At 41.3% G+C, this 27,204-nt stretch overlaps 2 protein-coding genes across 2 annotated transcripts in view; one reads left to right on the top strand and one right to left on the bottom strand.

The window, feature by feature from the left end:
• The window catches only part of iars2 (isoleucyl-tRNA synthetase 2, mitochondrial), a 102,085-nt gene extending 96,163 nt beyond the window's left edge, over positions 1-5,922 (bottom strand). Inside the window, exons 1-6 of the mRNA XM_048535559.2 lie at positions 5,600-5,922; positions 3,171-3,290; positions 2,782-2,941; positions 1,379-1,527; positions 1,251-1,300; positions 1,050-1,159 (exon numbers count right to left, since the gene is read on the bottom strand). Coding sequence (XP_048391516.1) covers positions 1,050-1,159; positions 1,251-1,300; positions 1,379-1,527; positions 2,782-2,941; positions 3,171-3,290; positions 5,600-5,812 — 802 coding nt within the window. The 5' untranslated portion in view covers positions 5,813-5,922. The remainder of the gene's footprint in view (positions 1-1,049; positions 1,160-1,250; positions 1,301-1,378; positions 1,528-2,781; positions 2,942-3,170; positions 3,291-5,599) is intronic.
• Positions 5,923-10,534: 4,612 nt separating this feature from the next.
• bpnt1 (bisphosphate nucleotidase 1) lies at positions 10,535-26,789 on the top strand. The gene is made up of 8 exons (XM_059648578.1): positions 10,535-10,754; positions 14,331-14,435; positions 15,325-15,432; positions 16,642-16,690; positions 17,257-17,348; positions 18,518-18,715; positions 25,025-25,130; positions 26,056-26,789. Exons 1-8 carry the CDS (start codon positions 10,632-10,634, stop codon positions 26,202-26,204), a joined length of 930 nt encoding a protein of 309 aa, XP_059504561.1. The 5' UTR covers positions 10,535-10,631; the 3' UTR covers positions 26,205-26,789.
• The last annotated feature ends 415 nt before the right edge of the window (positions 26,790-27,204 follow it).

Genomic DNA, 27,204 nt, shown 5'->3' with positions numbered 1-27,204 from the left:
AATCACGTTTCCGTAATAGCTATGAGATCACATTCATTTACCTACTTATTCTGAATGCTCTGTGCATAGAGATACAAAGTCTTTTAAGGTTGTTCCGCTATTGAATTTCCCTACACTTTTATGGTTATTTGGTCCAGTATGACCATCATATATTCCATCCCTTCTTTCTATTTTCTGGTAACAATCAGCCCAATCACTAACCTGCAATTTGACTTTTGTCTTTACCCTTTATTTTCTTATTTTCCATGCAACTGAACATATCCACTGGGCCCTTCACACCTCCTCCCTGAGTTAACTACTCACATTCCCTTAGAACCTCTTTCCACCTCCATGGGCCACAACAACTGGGCAGATAGTCAGTTTTCCTCACACAGTCAGTCACCTTAGTGTGGTACAATTTGGAAACAGAAGAAAGTATATTTTAACTGCGGACAACTATTATGAAGCTTCCTCAACAGGTGACACTTCAAGTCTAAGAAACAGCATCAGCATTATGTTCACTCTGTGCAAACTCATTGCAGTCAAGCTTGATTTGATTATATTTACTACACGTAACACGCTTTTCAGCAGGGCTTGACAAAGAGGCAGCATGAGAGGAATGCTGGCTGAAAATTGTCTTCCAAGACAACGAACACAAAGCAGAATTTCAGCATCCCTCCAGGTAACAAAACCAGATTAACTAGTGATTACAGCCATTAATACAAATATTAAATTAAGCGGTGGGATGTACAGTTCGTCAAGGTATCTCTGATAGTTACTGAAGGGCTGAAAGCAGCTGTCAACTTGTTGTTCAAATGTGAACTTACATAAATAGCTGTTTTCAGGCTATTCATTCATAGCATTAAAAATGGTTATCATTTTGCCTATCTATAAATTTTTCTTTATATAAAAGGCAAGGCGTACAAAAGCAGCTAATCAACCACTCTCCATTCTACCTTCAGTTTCCCGTAGATTTTATACACTGGTGCTTCAATGAGCTGCACCAACAGGCTGAGCCTGAGCCAAAACTTCTAAAGTGAACAATCCTAAATTTGTGAAAAACACTCTACCTGATGCTGACGCTAATTTGGGGGGGACTTTTATGAGAGGAAACTTGACATATGTCGACCGACTAACATGCTGCTGATTGTATTCAAGTTCAGCTTCAGCCAAGGCTGTCCTGCAAAGATAGAGGAAAAAATTTGTCAAACGCTTTACTCTGCTAAAAAAAACTTAACATGCAAAGTTATCTACAAAAAAAAGTGACAAACCTCGTAGAAGGAGACCAAAATACAGGTTTGTAGTCTTGATAAATATACCCCTTAAGGCAAAGAGAGGTAAAATTAACACATTTTCAAGATTTGGACAACACATGAAACAGACAAGAACGATAAAATACCTCATCAAACATTTTGTGGAAAACTTGTAACTGTTTAGCCTCGTACTCTTTGTCAAACGTATAATAACAATTATCCCAATCGGCCATCACACCCCATCGAATGAAAGCTGCTCGTTGACACTCAATCGCTCTTTCTGCAAATTCTCTGGCTAGAAGACAAAAGTGACATAAAACATTTTAAGTCGCAAGGAATTTTGGGTCTGTTAACTCTCCTGCACTTTCCTGTATGGAAAATTCTATCCTCAGTTGTGAGTAGGTGAGACAGGAAGCAACACTTCTTTCTATCATAAACATTGAAAGTACAGATGCCTTTTTACTGTAGTTGTAAGAGCTAGTATCGTTTTGTAGTAATGAGTTTAATTCTGTCTTAAAAACAGCCACCACCAAACTCTTATACTCAATTAATTTTTCTTCTGTGGGTTTCGCCAGCTGAGCCAGCATTTATTGCCTAACCTGAACTGTCCACCTGAGTTCAAGTCAGAATTTTTGTAACTTAAAATGGAAGGTAGGAGCAATCACAGTATAACTGTTTTCATTCACTCTAATTTTCACTTTGGGTCTGGTCAGTTCCACACCACCACCATTCCTAAATTTTATCATGGACACTATTATCGTAAGCACCATCACAGATTAGTACTGAAACGGGCTTCCTCAAGAATAAATCCCTTTTGAAGGCATAAGTTAGGGTTTCAGATCTGACAAAAATTTCTCAACAATATCACAGCCTTAACACTCAACTGACACTACGTTATGTCATAGAGAAATAATTGGTTGTTCTCTAACTTTATTGGAGGGTTGAGATCACAATCAAGTTCAGGGCTAGAGAAAAGGGAACTTGATGTTTCCAACCATTATTAAGGGAATCAAGGCTCAAAGGGCTTCCATGCACATTAAAAAAAGCATGGGGCTTAGTACCGATTCCACAAGTGAAATAGCTGGCAAACAATAACGTTCAAGTTCTACATAGTGGGAAAATACCAGATGACCTGTCTTAACTGTCGAATTACATCATTGAAGATTCAAAGGCATAAGGAGGAAAACAAAAACTAAGAAAAAAAAACTGAGCATAGGCAAGTTTAGCACTCCATTTTTTTTTTGCTATCACACATAAATAACAAATAACAATGGCTTTTGCATTTAGCAAATGTTGAGTCAAGGGTGAAAATCTATAAATTAGAAACATGCAAGAATAAAATAACTTCCCAGACACAATCTGCAATTAAGAAAACAAATCACACTGAGTACTGCTAAAGCTAGACAGTTGAAGCTGATTTTAGTTAATGACTTCAATTTTTTTCAAAGAAGTTCAATTGTAATTGTTTGCAATGCTTGTAAATGGGAAGAGAACATCTTCAGGTATTAGAATTCACTGATGTTAATGGTATCGTGAAAAAAAACCATACCTTTTTGTCTGATCTCCATTGGAGAAAATGTTTTAGCTTCTTCACCACATTCTGCCAAGGCTCTAAGTTCAATAGGCAACCCATGACAATCCCAGCCTGGTATAAAGTGAACTCTGGAGCCTCTCATCACCTGAAACCTATTAATGATATCCTTCAATATCTGCAGGTAGGGGAATTAGAAAATAATGACAAGTCAAGGAATAACATTACTTCACTTACGTAAATACATATTTTCCATCTAAAAAATTACACCAGGCATTAACACATTATCAAATCATAATTTGCAATACTCCTACAGAAAACAAAATAGTTTAATATACATTTCCTTTGAGGGAAATTGCAAAAATAAATGTGCATATTTATTGAGCACTGAGGGGAATATGACTTACTTTATTTAAGGCATGACCAACGTGAGGGTCACCATTTGCGTAAGGTGGGCCATCGTGAACACAAAATTCTTTCCCTTTCCTGTTTCTTTGCCACGAATATAGCTCTGAAAACCCACATTCCTATGGAAAGAACAAATGTCAAGATTTCAACGACTTGCAATTTCTTATCAACATACTACACAGGTAAACTCAAAGTAACAGCAACAAACGAGTAAGTGTTCATAAGAAAGATAAACATGAAGAATTCTCCATTACTTCATCACCTTGCACAGTCAATTCTTCATTGAATGGCACATAGGAATAAATCAAGTGTATTCATTATGAGAAGTGATTCAAAAGGCATGTTGCAACTGTCGGCCTACGGGCAGTTCCCCCGGATGCGAAAGGGTTCCGTTCTGAAGTCTGTTCCCAAGTCAATTTGTGTGCAAGTCAGTGCACAATGCAGGACAATATAAAAGAGCCATTCGTAAAGTACAGGAAGTGTTCACATCAGGTCATGAAAATTACACCCCTGTGTGAGATCATATTTGTAAGTCAGTTTATAAATCAGGGACACTCTGTTACTCAGTTCTAACTTTGTATTTCGAATACAGTTCCTATAACCATATTAATAATCGAAATTGAAAAAAACTTTTTCACACTGGTTATGGTATGGAATGCACTGCCAAATCAACACCCAAATGCTCAATGGGAGGATTCACAAGGGAATTGGACTGTTATCTGAAAAAAGAACATGTATTGTTACAGGGAGAAGGAAGAAGAATGGCACCAGATGTCAGTGCAAACGTTCCCGGCCAAATAGCCTCCTTTGATGTTGTGTCAATTCTGTGATAGTGTCCACAGCTCTCACTGATTCGAGCTACAGGCAACACATACCAGCAGTAGGCATGATCTGGTACTTCACCTCAACTGATGGGCAAAAATAAGTTCAGAGTCCGGCATAGCTAGGAATGACAGCCCTCTAAGAGAATGAAATGATGACAGTTCGATGCTGCTAATGATCCTAGCTCTGAAGGGGGACACCAGGGAGATGTGTGATACAAGGGCACTGCCCTGATGCAGTGGATTGTTGCTTCAAAAACCAGTGAGACTTTGGAGTACCATCTCAGTTACCAATGAAACCAAACTGACAAACAAAATAAAGCCATCAGAAATAGGGCCAAAAGTTGACTATTCAGCCCATCAAATTTGCTCTACCATGCAATGAGGTCATGATAATCGCTCAACTCCACTTTCCTGAATTTTCCCGTAATTCCCAGTCCCTTACTGATTAAAAAATCTCTCATTCCTGAATGTACTAAAGTATACAGCTTTGACGCCCCCCGCCCACACCAAAAAATTCCACAGACTCATTCCCACTGAGCAAAGAACCACCTCCTCATTTCTGCCTCAACTGCTGGGAGGGAGAAGAACTTGGATAAGAATCAGGTTTACAACCAGCTCACAGTGGATAGATCAGTGGCACATCCATCTGCCTTTCATCATGACACCTGTGACCAAGGCGACAGCATGGTCGAGGCTCACTGCTCTCTGCAGTGTGAAACCCTTGCTGCCAGCCCAACCCCTGGCTGACCCTGTCCTGGGCACAGGCCCCTCCCCCCGACTGGCCCTGCCTTAGACACTGTTCCCCTGACCCCCGACTGACCCTATCCTGGACACTGTCCCCCTGACACCACCCCCTATAAATGACTGACCCAGTCCTGGACACTGTCCCCCTGATACCACACCCTACAAATGACTGACCCAGTCCTGGACACTGACCCGTGAACCCCACCCCCCTCAATGACTGACCCTGTCCTGGACACTGACCTCTGAACCTCCCTCCCCGATGACTCTCCCCCATCCTGGACACTGTCCCCCTGACCCCCGCTCCCCCAACGACTGACACCCCGTCCTGGACACTGTCCCCCTGAACCCCGCTCTCCCAACGACTGACCCCCGTCCTGGACACTATCCCTCTGACCCCCGCTCTCCCAACGACTGACCCCCGTCCAGGACAATGTCCCCCTGAACCCCGCTCCCCCAACGACTGATCCCCGTCCTGGACAATGTCCCCCTGACCCCCGCTCCCCCGATGACCGACCCTGTCCTGGACACTTGACCCCCTGACCCCCACTCCCCCGATGACCGACCCTGTCCTGGACACTTGACCCCCTGACCCCCGCTCCCCCAATGACCGACCCTGTCCTGGACACTTGACCCCCTGACCCCCGCTCCCCCAGTGACCGACCCTGTCCTGGACACTTGACCCCCTGACCCCCGCTCCCCCAGTGACCGACCCTGTCCTGGACACTTGACCCCCTGACCCCCGCTCCCCCAATGACTGACCCTGTCCTGGACACTTGTCCCCCTGACCCCCGCTCCCCCAATGACTGGCCCTGTCCTGGACACTGTCCCTCTGACTGCCCTGCGCACACCCCCCCCCGTACCCTCTGGATCTGCAGCTCTTTTTCCAACAGCTCCTGGCCGCTCGGTCTCATGGGGAAGTCGGTGCGGGGCAGCAGCACCGTCTCCCGGTATTTGTTCTTCCCCGTGCCAGTGCTCGAGTTCTCGCGGGCGACCGACCGCCAGTACTGGGCGGCGGCATCCCGCAGTTTCCCGGGCAGCGAGGAGCCACGGCGGACTCGGAACACCACGATCATGGCAGGAGGGTACAGCTGGCGGGCCTCAAGACCCAGCGGCTCCCACAGCACCGGTAACGGCGGCCGCCGAGGCCCAGAACGCGCGTCCTAAAAACCGCAGCCTTTCTCCCTTCCCAGGGCGCTTAGCAGCCCCCTCTATTGCTCAGCTGAGTATCCAACAGCTATCAGTTCAGGACATAACAAGAAAAAGCTTTCAACTGTAAACCAACAGAAAAATATGTGACTTTATTTTTAACCGTGTCTCAACACATGGAACTTTAAACCAAAAATGTCCAGTCTACAGAGGCAGAATGTCAGAAACTTTCTCGAACCAGTGCAGTGATTTTAATTAAGTTTATCTCAGGCTCATTCAAAGTGTAAAAACCCAAAGAACTGCAGATGCTGTAAATCAGGAACAGAAAACAGAAATTGTAGAAGGTGTAACACCTGTCCAGTTACTTCCTCCCTCCTCAGTATTCAAGGACCTAAACACACCTACCAGCTGAAGCAACACTTCACCTGCACTCTACTGAATCCTGTCTGCTGCATTCACTGCTCACAACGTGGTCCCCTCTACATGAGGGAAACGCAGCTTAGACTGAGTGACCATTTTGTAGAGCGCCTACATTCTGTCTTGTTCCCCGGTCAACATCTGTCTCAGGCTTGCTGCAGTGTTCCAGTGAAGCTCACTGCAAGCTGGAAGAACAATACCTAATTTTTCACTTGGGGACCCAGCTGCCTTCTGGACTCAATATCAAGTTCAATAACTTTTGGGCTTGAACTGCCCCATGTCCTTACCCTAAACTCTGCACACCAGGCCTTATTATCACATAGTATACTATTGCACACAACTGATTATTAGCCATTAACAGTCCCCAATAATAGCTATTCACCCTCCTAGGCAGAGGTCAGCATGGTGGCTCGGTCGCTCAATAGTTAGCACTGTTGCCTCACAGTATCTGGGACCTGGGTTCAATTCTACCCTTAGGCAACTGTCTGTCTGGAGTTGCACATTCTCCCTGTGTCTGCATGGGTTTCCTCCAGGTGCTCCAGTTTTCTCCCACAGTCTAAAGATGTGCAAGTTAGACAGATTGGCCACACTAAATAGTGTTCAGGGATGCATAGATTAAGTGGGTTATAGCAGGGTCGGTCTCAGTGGGATGCTTTGCGGTTCAGCTTGGGCTGGAGGGCCTGTTTCCACACTGTAGGGATTCTATGGGGAAAAAAAATAGCCAGGCCATTTTCAATTCCTTTGTCAGCTCAATTGTTCTCTATCCCCACCGATCATTTACTCCTTACCCCTCACCCTATCTTCTGCACTTAAACCAACATTTTCCTAGCCACCATCAGTTCTAAGGAAGGGTCACTCAACCTGAAATATTGACTCAAATTTCTCTCCACAGATGCTGCCAGATGTACTGAGCTTGTCCAGCAATTTCTGTTTTTGTTTCTTCAAGGCATGTCTATTACCAGGAATACAGATTACACACTATTGTCTGGTTGGCTCCAATTGCTACGTTCCCCTAGCATTCTCTTTCCATGGAAAATGAACAAACTCTTCATGACTGAATTAAATATTACAATTGTCTTTCAAACAACTTTTCTTTTTCTCTGTTATTTTTTAATCTAATTCATGTACATTACGAATGATTTCCTTGATATTTCTCTCAGAAAGTAACATCCAGACAGTCATGGATATACGTCATGTAAACAGGCCCTTCCATCCAACTCATCTGTGCCGACCAGATATTCTAGATAAATGTAGTCCCATATGGAGCATTTGGCCCATATCCCTCTCTCCCTTTCCCATTCATAAACCCATCCAGATGACTTTTAAATGTTTAATTGTACCATGTTCCACCACTTCCTCTGGCAGCACATTCCATACACACACCACTCTCTGTGTGAAAAAGTTGCCCCTTGGGTCCCTTTTAAATCTTTCCCCTCTCACCTTAAACCTATGTCCTCTAGTTTTGGACTCCCCCACCCAAGACAAAAGACCTTGTCTGTTTATCCTATTCGTGCTCCACAAGGTTTTATAAACCTCTGTAAGGTCATGCCTCAGCCTTTGATGCTCCAGGAAAAATAGCTCCAGCCTCCAACCATGGCAACATTCTTGTAAATCTTTTACTTGGTCAAAGTGATAAATCTTCTCAAATTTCGTGGATTTTTCAAGTCAACCCTACTTGATTAATTAGCAACAATACCAGATACAGAAAAGTGATTTTAATGAAATACTTTCTATTTGATGGGTCATAAAGATTTTCCTGGTGGCTCAGTAAAAATAGTAAACAAAGTAAAAATAGATTACTCAGCTTCTCAAGTATGTTCTACCATTACGTTAGATCATACCTGGTTCTTAATACCACATTGACTGCCTCCCCTTTTGCCCTTATAAAAAAAATCTGTTGATCTTAGACTTCAAATTGACCCAGCTTCCACAACGTTCTTGTGTGAATACTTCTGAAATTCATTTCTAAATGATCTAGGCCTAATTTAAGATTGTTAACTCCTGTTCTTGATTTAGCCACCAGACAAAATGATTTACCTGCATGTACCTTGATGATTTTCTTCACATTTAGAAAAAGACTTCCTTAAATAATCCCTCGCTGTCCAAATCACACAAGAGATGTTTGTGCAATGTGTCCTCTTATTGAACTCTAAATCCTGCTATAATTCTGGGGAATCTAAAAGTATATCCTGCAAAGCAAATATGCCCTTTAAAGTACAATGAATAAAAGGAATTTGGTACTACACATGGATTCTAACCAATGCTACATCCAATTGAAACTCAACTTCTCTCCATATTTCAGTTCCTTTAAGATAAACACTAACACATCAAATGCTGGGATGCTTAGTGAAATGATAGGGGAAACAAGTCACAGAAGTAGAGATAAATAGGCCTGATCTAGTAACTAATGCTAAAATGTGAATTCATGTGACCTGGAACTAAATATTCCAGGCATCAGAAATGCGGATGACTCCTAAATGCCAACTGAATTGGCCTAGTGAGCGCTCAGATTTATTTAATCCTATAAGCTCTCAGAAAGGAATGCAGCCACACAGGTCACCTAGCATGAATAGAAGTACCAGAAATCACAATGGCACATGCAGGCCTGTCATTGGTCTAGAGTCCTTCTTGCTAACATGTGGGACTTGTCAAATTTGGGAGAGCTGTCTCACCAGCTTAATATAGTAATTCTCATGGAATCATATCTGTGAGGCCATACTACAGACAGCACCATCCCTATCCCTGGGATATGTCCTATTCTTGGACAGACCAGCAGAGTTGTTGGTGCGATACTATACAAAAAAAAAAGTTGTCCTGTTTGTCCTTAGTATTTGCTTCAGATCTAATGAACTCCTGTGGCAACAATTCAAGTATGGTCAAGGCAGCATTTGTCCCACTGTCCAAAATTACACCATCAGGAATATTACGCATTGCAAATATCTGATGTAAGACCCAGAAACTGCATCAATTGTTGTAGTATGCAATTTTTTAACCTCTGTCCATTAGGAGAAATAATCAATGAAAATGCCATTCAATCCTACATTGAAAATAGGTAGATCTGTGCCCACATTCCCACAGTCTGGTGGGGAATGTGTTGGGTATTAACACTTTGCATCACTCTGGTCAGTGAATGGTAGAGGTCTCACAACTAACCACGAGATTTTCAAAATTCTTGGAGATCCAAATAAATTGCACCATTGATCATTTCTAACTCTGCATTTGGTGATTCTCAAGTATGCCTGTTGCAGCTTCCCTAAGACACCTTCCTGAAATGAAAATGGAATGACCAGCCATTCATCATTATATCATCCATCCCCAATTATAAAATACAGTCCGTGCACAAAATATGCTTCCATAGCCAAACTCTGGTGTGGCCAACCCTCAACACCATACCAACTGATATTGAGAAATCCCAGGTTCCTGTAAGATACTTGTCAATTTGCTTCACAAAAAGGAATGTGGGATCGTCCAGGGTGTTTGGCATATTTGTTCAACATGATGCTGCATTCAGTACCCAGCTTGTGGAACTCTTTAATTTAGGATATTACTGTTCAAAGGAGATCCTTGGCTTGTGCTCTTTAACCTCTTCCACCTTTTAAATAAGACTAAGATAAGACATTCCTTCCCACTGAAAAGTGAGAATTCTTGATTACGCAATATGTATAAGTTTCCTCGTATTTGGTGCCCTGTTTGTGGGACAGTTGCTTGTAGCATACCTCAAATATTAAACACTATGCTTCTTGGACCACATAACACCGCTGTTTTTGTCTTGTAAGAACGGCGTCAATTTATTTTTATATCTTTGAAAACTGGACAGCAAGGGAAAATAACTGCTTTTAAAATCAGGGATTTACCAGGAAGGCTGCACAATTTCACAAAACAAGAAATTCCATACTGATTTGGATTCAGGACAGGGCAAGTGAAGTGCTTGTTTGTTTTTTTTTAATGTATGAACCAATCCACTTTTGCGTTCTGAAAAAACTTGCTACAACAGCAGATCACCCCACTGTACGCTATTTGTAAATTATCTTAGTTATAATGGGCAATAATTATAGACAAGAGCAAGAAAAAGGACACAATGTTCTGGTAACGTTAACGCAAAACAATTTCTCGAGTTTCGATCAGCCCCCCAGTTGCATTTTGCAAACAGTGAGAAGAGGTGGCTTCCGTTTTGGTTCGGGCTCCAATGAATGGTTGCTGGTTATCTAAGGGCATGCGCGCCGCTTTGGAGTGGCAGGCGTCTGCACTCTATGCTCAGTCGTTGCCTTCTTCTTCCTTTAGCCCCTCCCATCTTGTGCAATTATTTTTTTCGTTGCTCTGTTGCGAAGCATGTCGTCTGCGAGTCCGGCTTTTTTGATGCGGCTTATGGCGTCGACCTTTTCCATTGCGGAGAAGGCGCAGACCATAGTTCAGCAGGTGATGAGCGGAGGAGACCTGGGCATTGTGGAGAAGGTGGGTTTGTGCAAGGACAGGCCCGGACTGTGCCGTTCACCTTGTTCGACCGAACTTCCTGCTGTTGTGCAAGGGAGAAATGTCCCATTATCAGCAACTGTTGATTACAGGGCAGTACGGATTTCAGCACCAACTTTAGTTTCCAATTGCACAAAATTGAGTTGTAAGCATATCCTGTGTCCGCAGTGGATTGGTTGTTTTTTGCTTTTTTTTCCTCCCTTCCATGTCGCACTTTGTACAGTCAATTTGAAAGTCTGTATTAAACCCATGCTTGCTATTATCACATCAGATGTTTAATATAAATGTCTGGAGTGCGTTAACTCTAATTTGCATTTACGTTAACCCCTGACTTATACTTCACACTTTAATTTATTTGAAAACGGCAGCACAATTCAATGTGCAGCCTCTCGCTTTGTCATCTGAGTCTAAAAACCTTAACTGGTTCGTAGCAAAACAAGTGAAGCAGTGTTGAGTGGTGGCTAATTGCAACTGATCGCCCTTGATTTGATGCGCCTTGGTTTTCTCACAGATAACAAGATTTTAAAAAATGCCCTTTTTTCCAAGTTGACCCTTGCGCTGACTTTTGGTATGCAACAGTACTTGCTGTGAAATTTCTTGTAGTGGAAGATGTATGTAATGGCAAGCATTCTGGAGTGAATTACTGTAATCACCTCAGAGCTAATGGGAACTGCAGATGCTGGAGAATCCAAGATAATAAAATGTGAGGCTGGATGAACACAGCAGGCCCAGCAGCATCTCAGGAGCACAAAAGCTGACGTTTCTTTTGTGCTCCTGAGATGCTGCTTGGCCTGCTGTGTTCATCCAGCCTCACATTTTATTATCTATTATACCGTAATCACCTTGTGTTTTGCCGATTAATGGAGAAGATCTTGGGGGGAGAACACGAGTGCGTAATTGCCTTGGTCTGTGCATTTATTTTTGAATTGTGTTTTGTTTTCCTGAAGGCATTCACTTCTTTTAAGATACAGTTCCAGAGGCACTGATGGCCCTTGTGTTTTTCTGCCAAGTGGTCATTGTGCATGAGCCTGAACTGCGGGTGGAAAGAGGTTAGCCAACCATGGAGGACCCCAGCCTTCCTACCTGATGGCCACAGACTTTGACTTTTCGTGCAATGAGTGCTGAGTCCGGTTGTAGCTCGTGAGATGCTGCCCTGACTGAGATCAGCTAACTTGGTGCAATCAAAGGAGTCCATACCTGGGACCTTCTGGCTTTTAAGATTATTTCTAAAATGTTTTGAATTGTACACCTTTTGGAGATATCCATAAGGTAATGCTGCCCGCCAGTTCTACAACTGCTATAAAAATGCATACCTAAACCTAAAGCTTTTTGGGAGTTGAAAACGCAACCTATAATGAATGACAAGGTGTGGAGCTGGATGAACACAGCAGGCCAAGCAGAATCCCAGGAGCACAAAAGCTGACGTTTTGGGCTTAGACCCCTCATCAGAAAAGGGGGATGGGAAAAGGATTCTGAAATAAATCGGGAGAGTGGGGGAGGCGGCTGAAGATGGATAGAGGAGAAGATAGGTGGAGAGGAGAATATAGATTGGGAGGTAGGGAGGGGATAGGTCAGTCCAGGGAGGACGGACAAGTCAAGGGGGTGGGATGAGGTTAGTAGATAGGAAATGGAGGTGCGGCTTGAGGAGGGGGAGGTGAGAGGAAGAACAGGTTAGAGAGGCGGGGATTAGCTGGGCTGGTTTTGGGACGCAGTGGAGGGAGCGTAGGTGTTCCGCAAAGCGGTCCCCAAGGCTCGCTAGGGTTTCCCCAATGTAGAGGAAGTCACAACAGGTACAGCGGATGCAGTATACCACATTGGTGGATGTGCAGGTGAACATCTGCCTGATGTGGAAAGTCGTCTTGGGGCCTGGGATGGGGGTGAGGGAGGAGGTGTGGGGGCAAATATAGTATTTCCTGCGGTGGCAGGGGAAAGTGCCAGGTGTGGTGGGGTTGGAGGGGAGTGTGGAGCAGACAAGAGAGTTGCGGAGAGAGTGGTCTCTCCGGAAGGCCGACAAGGGTGGAGATGGAAAACTATCTTTGGTGGTGGGGTTGGATTGTAGATGGCAGAAGTGTTGGAGGATGATGCGTTGTATTCAGAGGTTGGTGGGGTGGTATGTGAAGACTAGGGGGATTCTCTGTTGGTGGTTATTGTGGGGTTGGGGTGTCAGGGATGAGTTGCAGGAAATGCGGGAGACACGGTCAAGGGCGTTCTTGAACACCTTCCACCCCAACCTTCAGCTCACCCACTTCACCAACACCTTCCACCCCAAACTTAAGTTCACCTGGACCATCTCCAACACATCCCTCACCTTCTTGGACCTCTCTGTCTCCATCTCAGGCAACCACCTAGAAACTGGTGTCCATTTCAAGCCCACCGACTCCCACAGCTACTTGGAATACACCTCCTCCCACCTTTGCCACCGCTGCATCTGCTCCCAGGATGAGGCATTCCACTCTCGTACATCCCAGATGTCCTTGTTCTTCAAGGACCGCACCCGCACCCCCGCTGTGGTCGAGAACGCCCTCGACCATTCCTTAGACGACATGTCCATCCTGGGCCTCCTGCAATGCCACAGTGATGCCACCCGTAGATTGCAGGAACAGCAACTCATATTCCGCTTGGGAACCCTGCAACCCAATGGTATCGATGTGGATTTTACAACCGTCCAACTAAATTTTAAAAATAATAACAGTTGACCTCCTTTGGTGCTGCAAACATAAGTGTACCTGTGTTTTTTTTCTATTTTCTAATTAGCCTGTTCAGAGTTGCTATCACATAGCTCTACAGCACGTGTGACTTAAACCTGGGTTTCTTAGTCTAGATGTAGGGACATAACTGCTGCACCACAAGATCCCCCTGTATATTGGAATAATTTGAAACACGTATTGAAAAATCTTCCCTTAAACCACTGTTCCACATTATCTATTTTGTCTCAACATAAACATAGTCCTTCCTGTTTTTGCATAATTTTTGTAATATTACTATGAATCTTTTCCGAGGCTTTGACATCCTTCTGAGCCTTTGCCACCCCAGTGCTGGAGACGTTCTGACTGAGATCTCACTAATGATTTATCAAAGTTTTGCTAGAGTAAGTAAGAAGAAACTGTGTCAACTGGCAGGCAGCTAAATCATGGATTTAAAATAATTGGCAGAAGAATCAGATTGGTAGAAGTGGATCCCATGTGAGCTTTCAAAATAGGATGCAAAAAAGGAAAAATGCAGGGTGATGGGGAAAGAATTATAGGGGGAGAGGGAGGTAAGTGTTATGAAAATTTGACAAGTTCAGTTTAGTTTCTTTGCTTCAGGTTAATAACTCTTACATATACTACGCTGTCCCAATAACGTGGCATAGACTGTCAGTCGTGTAGTGAACAGCTTTCTGGTCTGTCGTGGAATGTAATACAAGTAAGTAACACAGAAAATGCTGGAGAAACTCAGCACATGTGGCAGCATCTGTGAAAAGAGAAACAGAATTAATGTTTCAAGTCCAGTCTGACTCTTCTGAACTCTGCTTGGATATTTGTTTATATTTTCATTTTTTTCGTATTTCTAACGTAGACTGGAGCCAATGATCTACAAACAAAGGCTGATCGATTGGTGCAGATAAGCATCTGCTCGTCACTGGCCCGCAAATTCCCCAAACTAACTATAATTGGAGAGGAGGTATGGAAGTACAAAATTTCTAAATATTTAATTCATTTTTATTTGTTCTGTGGATATCCTCTTAGTGTAGTTTCCTGTCCCAATTTGTGACATGCTCTGATAAGAAAAGCTGGCATATTAATTGCCTTTCTTTTTAAGTAACATTTTTTACAAGGTTACCTGGCTACCCTTGACCTTTCATTTGTCTTCATGACAATTCTCTTGCTCATCTTTTCCATGCGATATATTCATACAAGATCAATGGGAGAAAGGTACAAAGTGAGAAATCGGAGCATGAGTAAGTCATATGACCTCTCATGCTTGCTCAGTCATTCAGTATGATCATGGTTGATTTAATCTTGGCCTCAATTCCTCTTTGTTTCCCATAATACTTGAATGCCCTGCCGTTCAAACAAAATATGTAACTCCATCTTCAATATGTTCGACGATTCACCCTCCACAACTCTTGAGAGTTGAAGAATCCAAAGATTCTGCACCCTACGAGGAAAGGAATATCTTCTCCATTTTAAATGAGTGACTCTTATTTTGAAGTGATGCACTCTAGTGTTAGATACCCCTTACAGAGGAAATATCCTTCCAGCAACTCACTTTTCATGTCCCAACATAATTTTGTATGTTTTAGTAAGGTTATTTTTCGTTCTTCTGGACTCTGATGAGTTGAAATCTCAACTGCACTGACAAGCAATCCTTTCATCCCCCCAAAGAAATCTGATGAACATTCTTTGAAAAGAACTCTAAACTTCAAGTGTGCTTTCACTAACATTAAGCATGGGCTTCTAAGCGTCTGCATCATTTGTCCCTTACCAGTGACACTGGTATCCATGCAAATGAATGATGGTGTAAATTTCTTGAAGGGATATTTTTGTTAATTCCATCATTTTTATTTTAGGAATTGTCAACCCAAGATGTAGATGAAAGTTTAATTGAAGCTGGTCAATCTGAAGATGTATTGAAGTACTCCTGTCCAACTCAATACAGCCACGTCAAGGAAGATGAGGTGAAATGTAACAAATTTAACAAAATGTGAATGGTATATAAGCAGAAAAGACTCTGTTTAAAACTCGGTTTTAATTTCTGGACATGGTATATAGATCTAGGTTTTTGAAAACAGGTAGAGCAATTAAGTTTTGTTTCCAGTTTAAAAGATTCCTGGAAAGGTGGCTGTGGAGTGACATTGGTAGATTATTCCCCTCTGCTCTGAGGGGCATTGTGATTGAAGATCCAATGCAGGCAGCTTCAAAGGAAGAGAAAAATGTACTCTCATATACCCCAAATAGAAAATTCCAACACTCAGAAGGTAATACATGAAAGTAAAATCAGAATCTGATTGCTTCACTTGCAAAATCAGTTATACCAGCCATTTACAGTGAGGACCCTGTTGCAATATCCCTGGTGGTGACAACACACTCCAGGGTACATTGTAGGGTTGAGGATTCCATAGATGAAGGAAGGGGATTCTTCAATGCTTGGACCAGAATTTCAACACTGCACGTGTTTGTTTGTGTATCTCATGTATTCCATTTCTTGTGGGTGGACCAGGGATTTGTACGTCCTTGTTCCACTGAGGAGAAACTGAGGACATGTGCCCCTCAGTTTCTATTCCATTTGCTCTTGCTGTCAAACTTGCCGAAGGATAGTTAATCTGTTTGGTTAACATGCCTACTCAATGTGCTGACGCCTGCACAGATGTAGTAATGTTGGCAAGGACGTGGAAACATTTAGTTTTACTTTTGATTATGTTGAAATAAGCTCAAGTGGTTTTGGGAGATAAGTGAGTATAAATGAAATCCGTTGCCCTTCTCTGCTGATGATGTTCCCAACCCTAATAATTCCTCTGCTGGGGTCACTTCCATGAAATCTGGTAGTACTCGGCCAGGTTTTAACTTGTGTCTGGAATTCTCTGCTTTGTTCTGCAAATGAGTGTGGAGTAGAGTTATTAGTGAGGATGTTCTTTTGTTCATTGTGTATAAGGTGAAAATGAAAATTGGGCAGGCCTCATAGGTGGAATGTCATGCAGTGGCAGGCAGTGATTATAGTGTGATTGAGCACTATCTGTACCCAGAGCAGAAATCAGTATTATCATGCACTTGTACAATTTGTGTGTGTCTACAGCACTGAAAAATAGGAGTAACAGCCTTGTTAGTTTGTGTAATTCTGTATCCAGAAGAATGATTATCTTATAGAAAAATTCAATACACTTTCTCAGATTGTGGTTTGGGTCGATCCACTTGATGGCACAAAGGAATACACCGAAGGTAAGCATTTGATTGTTTTAGCATCATCTGGGCTCATCTTTTATATTTTTCATGATGTTACCAAACACAAAGAGAATTGTAAAACCAAGGGAATTATTAGGCTGTAAACCTCTTGAATTGGGTAATCATAAGTTAATGAACTCTTGAGTGTTTCATCCCGACAACACTCTACCTGAGGGTAAGTTTTGGCTTTGAGTGCCATAAAATATCATTGTGTTTCTGTTACCTCTTGTATAATATATGTTGAATGCAAGTGTTAAATGGCTCATTCTCCTGTTTGAGATGGAGAAAGTTTAGCAGTCTTAGCTATCAGGATATCCCTTTGCTTTTTACAAAAATAGTTAATATTTTCTTTGATTAAATCAGATTTGCTGAAATGCACTTTGAATTTGATTTTTGTTGCAAGTTACCACTTGAATTATTTTGAAACAAACAAATCAATTCTATTTTCTTTCATGATGAAAGTTCCAGGATTCTTGGCTGACATGAAGAGGTATTTCTTGCATGAGACAGCTGAATTTACCTTTGAATTAGGCTTATATTAATTTGAATGTTTTGATTCACAGGTCTCTTGGATCATGTGACTGTGCTTATTGGAATTGCTTATGACGGTAAAGCAATAGCTGGTGTAATCAATCAGCCATATTACAATTATCAGGTACGGTTTTTAAAAAGTTAGCATTTTTTTTCAAAGCTCTTGCCCAGCAAACTGATAATCTCAACAATAGAGCAATGTGATGGAATGCAATTGATATGCTCTTCTTTTTCCATCATAATTAGTGAGTTACCAGCATCAATATCTGCTAGCGTGTCTCCCACCGCATTTTACTGCTGCCATTCACTCAATCTTTTCACTTGAACATAGCTGCTCATAAATTATGGAAGTTACTGAGATACTTTCCAAACGAGTTTGTTGTGAAACTTCGAGTTGAACCATGAACTTTGATTCTCTCTGCACGGATGCTCACTGATGTTGAGTGTTTCCAGCACCTTCTCTATACAATTGAAGCATCGCCTTAATTTTACAGCTGACTTACGCTGCTAGTCCTAGCTGTGCTGATGAATGGAGGGAAATGAAGAACCAGTGGTCCAAGTCTGATTTAAAGCATCTTCTTTCTATTGGTGGAAGCCCAAGACGCCTTTTTTGTTTTCCAGATGTTAATACTAAGAAGAGGCAAAGCATTATCAACAATCATGTTCAATCTTTGACACACCTAAAAGTGTGCTTTTGTGTGTATCACAGAAGTAGCGACTGTCACTTTTTGCTTCTTCAATTACGAAGGGGTAAAGTTTACATGGGTCTTTTTGAAGCAATTTTTGGCCACTACAGCTTTCTTTTCATAACGTACTGGTTTAAGAAAAACACTGAAGAAAATAGCTGTTTGAGTGCCCCAGATTCTAACCACTTACTGTGTTGAATATGAAGTGAGTAAAAATTAATTTCAGAAAACAAGTTATATAGCAAGTTTTGAGAAGATTTGTAGCTCAGGTTGAGTTTCTGGATGTGAGTTTGCTCGCTGAACTGGAAGGTTAGTTTTCAGACGTTTCGTCACCATTCTAGGTAACATCATCAGTGAGCCTCCGATGAAGCGGTGGTGTCATGTCCTGCTTTCTATTTATCTGTTTAGAATTTTTTAGAAAGCAGGACATAACACCAGCGCTTCATCAGAGGCTCACTGATGATGTTACCTAGAATGGTGACAAAACGTCTGAAAACTAACCTTCCAGTTCAGCGAGCAAACTCACATCCAGAGCAAGTTATATGCCAGAAGAAAAATACTCATTTTGTATGAATGTATTACTTTTGAAAGCATAATTTTATTTCAGGCTGGAGCTGGTGCTGTTCTGGGTCGGACCATTTGGGGTGTTCTGAATCTTGGAGTGTTTGGAATTCAATTGAAGGAAGTGCCAGAAGGGAAACATATCATCACTACGACTCGTTCCCACAGCAATAGGCTGGTAAATGACTGCATTTCTGCGATGAATGCTGATGAAATAATAAGGGTTGGAGGAGCTGGCAACAAGGTACTTGCTGAAGCAACATAACACTTGAATAACTTTGAGGATATAGTTTTTTGATTTTGTTACATAAATTATATTTCAAAATTTCATTGGGCAACAGCGATTATAGCGCATGGTCAAAAACTTTGTTCAAGAAGGTATATTTTAAGTATTATATTCAAGGGAGAAAGCAAGGCTGAGATGTTTTTGGAGGAAATTCCAGATCATGGAGATTTGGTTGCTGAAAGCATTGGAGTTTTTAAGATTGGGAATGTTCAGGAGTCTGGCCTTAGAGAAGGTCACAAATCTTGGAAGGCTGTGGAACTGGGAGAGAGGTGAGGTCTTCATAAAAATTGGAAACTAAAGATCTAAAATTTGTAATTGAGGCAATTCTTGAATGGGAGTCAATGTAGGTCACTGAACATGAAGGCGATAGATGAATGGGTAACAGTATTGGATGACCTTAAGTTTGTGGAAAATAGAAAGTGGCAGACCATCTGGGAGTTAATTGGCATACTCAAATCTGGAGGCCATTACGTCCATGGGTGAGATTTTGAGCAGCAGATGAGCTGAAATGGATCAGAGCTGGATGATATTATGGAGGTAGAAGTAGACACTCCAAGTTATGGCATAGTTATGTGGTTGCAATGTCTTCTTGGAATAGCAACTATGCCATTAACGTTCTAAACAGGTGAAAGACAGTTTCCAAGGACAGGGGTGGAGTTGATGGTCAGCAAACAATTTGTGGCCTAGACTTTGTGACCTCTTTCTTCCTAATCTTAGGTTGATGGATGTTCTGCTGTATACTGGATGATGGCTTGACAAATTAGAAACAGTGGAGAGGTCCGGTGACATACAGCCATCAGTATACATGTGGAAAGTGATATGTTTCGCATTCTGTATTTGAATGGCAACAGCTAGATTAGAAACAAGATGCGCAAAAGACAGATTCTTGGGGGACATGAGAAGTCACATTGCTGGAGCGGGGAAGACAAGTCATTGCAGGTGGTTTTCTAAGTATATGTTTTACTCAAGAACAGGAGCAGGCCACTTAGCGCATTGAGTTCAATCATTCAGTAAGATCATGGCTGATCTGATTATGGCCTTAATTCTGCTTGATTTCCTTGCTGAGCAGTAATTTGCCAAACACAACCTTGAATATATTCAATGACTCAATTTCCATTGTTCTTTGCGAAAGAGAAGTTCAAGACAATTGATCCTCCTGATCACATTCTTAAATGAGGCCCTCCTATTTTTAAATTATACCTCCTGGCTCTAGATTTTCCAGTGAAGGGAATCATTCACTCAATGCCTATCCTGTTAAAGTCCATCAGAATTTTGTATGATCCAATATGCGCATAATAAATAGAAATAGGCTATTCAGCACCTCAGCCCTGCTGTGACAGTCAGTAAGGTCAAGGCTGATTATGTTTTGAATTTCACGTTGCCATCTACCCCCTATAACCCTGAATTTCCTTGTCCAGCAAAAATCTGTTTACCTCCAATTTAAAAATATTCAGTGATTCCCAGCTGTACCACTTTCTAAGGAGTTCCAAAGTTGCACGCCCTCTGTCCTAAAACAGTAACCCCAAATTCTTAAACAGCACCCCACCCCAGTTCTGAACTCAGCGCAATAGGAAATAGCCCTTCTATGTCCACCTCATCAACACCATTCAAGATTTTATACATCGGTCGAGTTCTACCTCACCTTTCTAAACTCTGTGGAAATAAGCCCAGCCTGTCCAACGTTTCCTCATGACAAACCCTGTATTTCAGTTATCAATCCCGTCAAACTTCTCTGATGGGCTCCAGCACATTCACAACCTTCCGATTGTCTTGATTCACTGAAGTAGTGTGATGGAAATCAAGCCCCGTTATTCATGGAATTGTCACAGATCTGATTCATCCACTGAATGTCTAATTTAGATCAAAAGTATATCTACACTAGGCTCTTTTTCCATTAATAAGAAAATAACTGTTTAAAAATGCACTTGATTACAGTAATGGCAAAACATAGATACGTTGAATTGTAAAACTATAACCCTGTAACATAGGTGCTATCCCTTTGTTAAAATTCCCAGACACACAAACAGGTATAAGAAGATGTGGTTCAGCACTCAAATATTGTACATGGAAGCAGATTTTACAAAAAAAGTAAGGGGTATAGTTCTGGTACCAAGCCAGACAACACATTCTGATAATTTGTTTTCTTTCAACTCCTTTTATTAACAATACGGGGTTGTGGTTACACTAATTTTTGGTTATTCATTCATGGGTTCAGCATTCGCCTCTCTAGTGTCTCTGAAGGCATTTTTTAACCCCTATTGTTTTACTGCACACAGAGGAAGAGAAAGATGGAAGGTTTTTCATGGCAGGCTGAGTGTTTCAGTTGCATTGCCTGTATGCCAAGTAGTAACTGCGGATCAAATCACATGGTTGTTATTTATGCTGAGGCCTTCTGAGCCTACATCAGCTCAACCCATTTGAAAAACCAATCAAAAGGCTGTCTCTCAGCAAAATGTTATTGAACCCACAGATAATGAGTGTTCCATCACTGCTTGGATACATTGTAGATATAACTCACAATTTGTTCCAATAACACATTTATAAGACTGCAAACATCTTCTTAGACTGTTTTATTGGCTCAAAGTACATGGAATAGTGTATGTTAGATGGGCTTGAGATCGGTACGACAGGTCGGCACAACACGGAGGGCCGAAGGGCCCTGTACTGTGCTGTTATGTTCTACGTTCTATAAAGTAGTAATTAGCCCACAGGCCTTTTTTCCATAATAACAGCAGAGATACTCAGCGGGTCTGGCAGCATCTACTTTCAGTTTTGAAGAAGTGTCCTTTTGGACTGTAAATGCTAACTCTTTTCTCCCCAGATGTTGTCAGATCTGCTGAATTTTTATTGTTTTATTTTAGATATCCATTTAGTATTTGTAGTATTTCACTTTTATACTTACTTTATGTTCAGTTTCTCTCAAAATAAAGGATAGCAGTCCATTAAATTTCTTAATTACTTGCTGTACTTGCATTTGAACTTTTAGTGGCGTGTGCACGAGAACATCTAGATCTCTTTGCTCCTCAGAAATTCTAAATGCCCGGCAATAACCTCCTCATTGATTCTAATGTCTTCCCCATGCTAGATATCAAGTTTAATGGCCTATTATTTCCTTTTTCTGCTCCCATCCCTCCTTGAATAGACGGTTTATATTTGCTACCTTACAATCTGATGGAACCTTTCCAATATCCACTGAATTTTGGAAAATTATCAGCAACTACAAACCATTATAGGGGAGGCAATGGCCTAGTGGTGTCATCACTGCACAGTTCATCCAGCGACCTGGGTGATGTTCTGGGGACCAGGGTTCAAATCCTATGGCAGATGGTGGAATTCGAATTTCATAAAATATCTGGAATTAAGAATCTACTGATGACCATGAATTCAATACCGATTGTCAGGAGAAACCTATCTGGTTCACTGATGTCCTCTAGGAGAGGAAGCTGCCATCTTTTCCTGCTCTGCCCTACGTGTAACTCCAGACCCACAGCAATGTGATTAACTCTGAACTGCCCACTGAACAATTAGGGATGGGCAATAAATGCTGCCTGGCCAGCGATGCCCTCATCCTATTAATGAATAAAATTATTACTACCCAATTAGCCATCTCTTTTATTCAGACCCTAGGAGGAGGTCCATCAGGACCTGAGTACTCGTCATCTTGCGATTCGATTAGTTTGTTCAGCACTGCTTTCCCTGTGATTGTAATTTCACTGAGTTCCTCTCTCCAGTTATTATAGAATGTTTTTGTATCCTCACTAGTGAAGAAAGCAAAATATTTATCATTTAATCTGCTGTTTCCATGTTATCTATTGCTGACATCCCATTCTTTCTATCTCTGGAGGACCAAAGGTCTCTTGACTTACTCTTTTCCTTTTCAGATACCAGTAGAAATTTTGGTTATCTGTTTTTACATTTTCTGATTAGTTTCCTCTCATTTTATAATTTCTTTTTCCGGATCATTCTCTGCTCTTGTCCATGCTGGATGCCATATGTTGACTAATTGTCTGATCTGTCCCTCATAATTGTTAAATTATGTGCTTTTCCTTTAGTTTGATATTTTCATTGACGGTTTTAATTAATTATGGATGATGGGCCCTTCCCTTCAAGTTTTTCTTTGTGGCAAGAAGAATATACTTCATCTTGGTGTCCAGAAATAGCACCTTAAACGTCTGACCTGCTTTTCAATTGACCTGTCTGTCCTAACTTGGTATCCCAGTGTGCTCTTACTAACTCCGGTTTCACACCCACAGAATTTCACTTACTTCAGATCACAATTCTCGTCTTGGACCTGCTCTTCTCCCTTCCAAACACAGTGTAAAATTCAATTATTTTGTGATCACTGCTGCCTAAGGCTGTCTACTCTGACATCATTACTCCCGTCACATTACACAATTATTGTTTCAGAAATGCTGCCTTAAGAAATTATCTTGGAAATATCCTGTGAACTCATTGTGCAGGTGACTGTTCACAATTTTTCCAGTTGATGTGTCGATTAAAATTGCTTATGATTATTGTGTCTCTTTTTTATATAGGTACTCAATATTTCTTGTAGTATATTTTATCCCACAAGTTGCTACTGTTCGGGGCCTGTCCTACTGACGACAAGTTTACTTGACTAATTCTCACGTCCACCCAAACTAATTCTACATCCCGATCTACTCAATTAAAGTGGCCTGTAACCATTGCACCAATGGCATCCTTGGTTATCAATGCTGTCCTTCCACCTTTACTGAGCTTGCTATTTTTCTTCCATGTCGTGTGCCCCATGATATTCAGGACCCAATCTTTGCCACTTTGCAGCCCAGCAATGTCTCTGCAGTGGATGTCAAATCAAGCTTATTTACTTTAATGTGCCCTCTCCATTCATTCAATTTCTGGATACCATGTGCATTAAGATACGGAGCCTTTAACCTTTTCTTCTTGTTGTCTTTGTAACAGCTAACCTTTAGTGTTGGTCTATTCTACCAGTAATAGAGATTATTACTGTTGACGTTCTCGTCTTCAGATTGGTGCCTTGCTCCTCATATTATCTGAGTAGAACTTCTTTCCAAGCCCTATGTTGTTGGCACTTGCATGGCCTGTGACAACTGGATCCACTCTTTGTTTTTAGTAACTGCTTTAAGTATCAATATCAACATTTTTGTGCTTCTGATGAAGGGTCTAGGCCCGAAACGTCAGCTTTTGTGCTCCTAAGATGCTGTTTGGTCTGTTGTGTTCATCCAGCTCCACACTTTGTTATCTCCTATAAAGACAACCTTTATTTTTACTATATTTTAAAAATTAAACGTTTTGTGCCATCTCCTAGCAGCTGAATTGGTGCAATCCAAATTGATAAGGAAAATCAAGGTTAGAAATTCTTCCCTTACTTCACTGAATTCCCATACTAACCAAACTCCTGAGCTTTGAGATGAGATCACCTATCGTGCTCTGTCAAAGGCTGTAGAGGGGACAACAATGGTGAACAGTAATCGTGTTCTTTTTGCCGCTGTCATGATTTGTGAATTTCAGAGCCATTTCTACATGGCAGTGTGGAAACCTATCAAACATGAATTCAGCCCCTTCCAGCCTCTATCGTTTTGATTTCTTTAATGTACGTTCGGAACCAAAATATAACATATAATGTAATGTACATTACCCATCTTTGAGGTCTCTGCAAACTTTGATATGATAAACCTCAGCAATTTTCTTAATTTGCTACTCTTGTATTGTTCAACTCAACAGAACAGCAAATGCTTGCTTCCAGTCTTGTTGATTTGTAAATATTGGGAATAGCCTTCCTCCTATCTACACTGTAGATTTTTTTTGAAGGTATACCCTCAACTGCTTCTGTTCCATATGACTGACTTCAGCAACATAATCCCCCTCAGTTGTTAATCATCTTCCTCTTGTATATGGGTAACGCCATCGCTATATCTCTAATCCTTCACACTGTTGGACTGCTTTTCTACTATCTGGTCTTGGATTCTTATGCATTCTTCTTTTGAGGGAGAATTCAGGGAATAATCTTCAGCTTTGGACTCATCACTTTCTTAGACCACTTTCCCAGACTGTGTGTACCAGATTGTTTGCACCCTCAATCCACGTTTAGCCCCAGTTTCGTCTGTAACTATATTCCATTTCCATCACAAATACTTCCTACTTCCACCTCTAATGTTGTAATTTCTGCAACTCTAATCCTCATACATATCCTACATAAATATGAAGTGTTGTCTTATTGTGTTCTCTCCAAAATTAGTTAACTATTCTTTCATTGTGTTTTAACAGGTAATACAACTCATTGAGGGGAAGGCCTCCGCTTATGTATTTGCCAGTCCCGGCTGTAAGAAATGGGATACCTGTGCTCCTGAGGCTATCCTTCATGCTGTTTCGGGTAGCTGTTTCTTTATATTATTAAATCTGAATTAGCCTCAAACTAAAATTTGCGAGCAAACAATGGAATAAAATATAATCTGTGGAGTGGACTTGCCCAGCTTGATTTTTGATTATCAAAGAGCCTGTCAAACTTGGCTTCAAGTTGTGATATCAGGATATGATCTTGGAGCTAAATTTAATGCATAGATTAAATAACACTTCTGAATGGATTGAAAAATGTGAATGTTTCCTCCTCATCCTCCATGACTTGGATACAGCCTTTGTCATGGTTAACTGCATCTTCTTCCAGGACTGCCTCTTCACTATTGTCCAGCTGAATGAGACTGCTGTCACACAGTTTTCCTTCTTATCTATCTAGTCACGAGCAGAAAATCACTTGCAGTTTCTTGCTTGTCTTATTGTCCACAAACTCCTACTTTTCACGGTCGTCCTCCTGTTTCTCATCTGCACGCTGCCCCAAGATGATGATTTGAAACACAGCATTAGTTTTCCCATTGTAGATGACAACACCCACCTATACCTCGCATCAATTTTGTCTTCGATTCCTCCCCTGTTGCTACTTTATTCGCCTGCTTTCCAACATCTAGACCTTAATGATTTAGAAGTTTCCTCCAATTAAATATTGTACCTCTTCCCTACCTGTAGACTCTGTTCCTCTCCTTCCTAGGAGAAATCTGAGGTTAAATCAGTCTGTTTAGAAGCTTGGTGTCACATTTTAAAGTCATAATGTGCTTCTGATCACACGTTACACCTATTTTTACCTCTGCAACGTTACCATACATAGGCTGGTTATTAGAACCTTCATTAGATTCAAGAGGTATCAACAGGGTACTGTCTGGGTGAACCAATTCCAGTAGCTGCAAATAAAGCACCCACATTGTCTTGTTTGGCAAATGTTTTATTGTAATTGTTTTTATTTCTAGGTAAGCTGACAGATATTCATGGGAATCCCTTGCAGTATCATAAAGACGTGAAGCATATGAACTCAGCTGGAGTGCTTGCAACTTTAAGGAACTTTGATTACTATGCAAGCCGTGTTCCTGACTCTGTTAAAAAGGAACTAGTTCCCTAAAAAAAATTCTAATATGCTGCCTTTGTAACCTCGAATGACCAAATGTCTGAAATTGTTCTTTTGGTTTAATCTATTACTTGTTCAAATAAGTTGCAGTCCTGTGAATATTAATAAGAGGGAGTTCTTTCTACTTTGCAGTACAAGTGCTGATGTACAGAGCTACTGTCTACCTGTTTTGTGGTTGTGCAAAATTCACTTGATTTCATACTTTATACACGTTGGGTCAGCTGAAACTAATCTTGATTGTAGAAACATTTAGTGTAGGAAATTATTCTCTTTTTCTTATGAATTGACTGAACTGATGCAATTTTCTATGATTCTCTACAACAATATCTGGCCTCAGTTTTCATGGGCTGCCTTCTATTGCATTTTGTCCTCATTGGTGAATCTAAATACATTTTGATCTTTGTTATTTCTGCACAGTGGAAAATTGGTTTCTCGAGTTCGACAAACTTGTTGTTTGCATAGATTCTCACTAATCTTCCATCTTTTCTGGTGTGGAGAAGTAAGTGAATGTTTGCACGAAAATTGTGATTTCTTTATATTTGACATCATTGATTTAAATAAATAGCAGTTGATACTTTACAGTGTGCTGTTTCAAAGAAATGACGTTTGGTTTTCGCCCACCCAGCAATGGGCAGGTTGAGTGTTGTGGATGACTATACTCGCATTGACTAATCAACTCATTTTGGAAAGTTTTGCTGTGCTAGCTGTGTTGACTAAGGTGCTTGGAAAGCCTTCCCTTGAAGCCAACTAAAATAGTTAGGTTCATAAAGAGCTTGTCAGAGGCTTCAGAAGATATAATTTTGAAAGGAATGTATAAGTTTTGCATCAGCTGAAGGGAGCTATGTACAGAGTGGGAGGCCAGTTGTAGATCTCCCAAGGCATCACCTTAGCCTCATAAAATCAATGGGAGTATGGAGCTGGAGGAACACAGCAGGCCAAGCGGCATCAGAGGAACAGGAAAGCTGATGCTTCGGGCTAGGACCCTTCTTCAGAA

This window comes from Stegostoma tigrinum, chromosome 9 (genome assembly GCF_030684315.1).
Source record: "Stegostoma tigrinum isolate sSteTig4 chromosome 9, sSteTig4.hap1, whole genome shotgun sequence".
NCBI lineage: Eukaryota > Metazoa > Chordata > Chondrichthyes > Orectolobiformes > Stegostomatidae > Stegostoma > Stegostoma tigrinum.
The sequence above is the reverse complement of the archived record's forward strand: the minus strand, read 5'-3'. Positions and strand labels throughout refer to the sequence as shown.

Excerpts from the sequence above, each read along its gene's own strand:
- bpnt1 (XM_059648578.1), top strand. The coding sequence starts at position 10,632 with ATGTCGTCTGCGAGTCCGGCTTTTTTGATGCGGCTTATGGCGTCGACC. Across the intron at positions 18,716-25,024 it reads TTGGAGGAGCTGGCAACAAG|GTAATACAACTCATTGAGGG; the intron begins GTACTTGCTGAA and ends GTGTTTTAACAG. Across the intron at positions 25,131-26,055 it reads TATCCTTCATGCTGTTTCGG|GTAAGCTGACAGATATTCAT; the intron begins GTAGCTGTTTCT and ends TTTTATTTCTAG.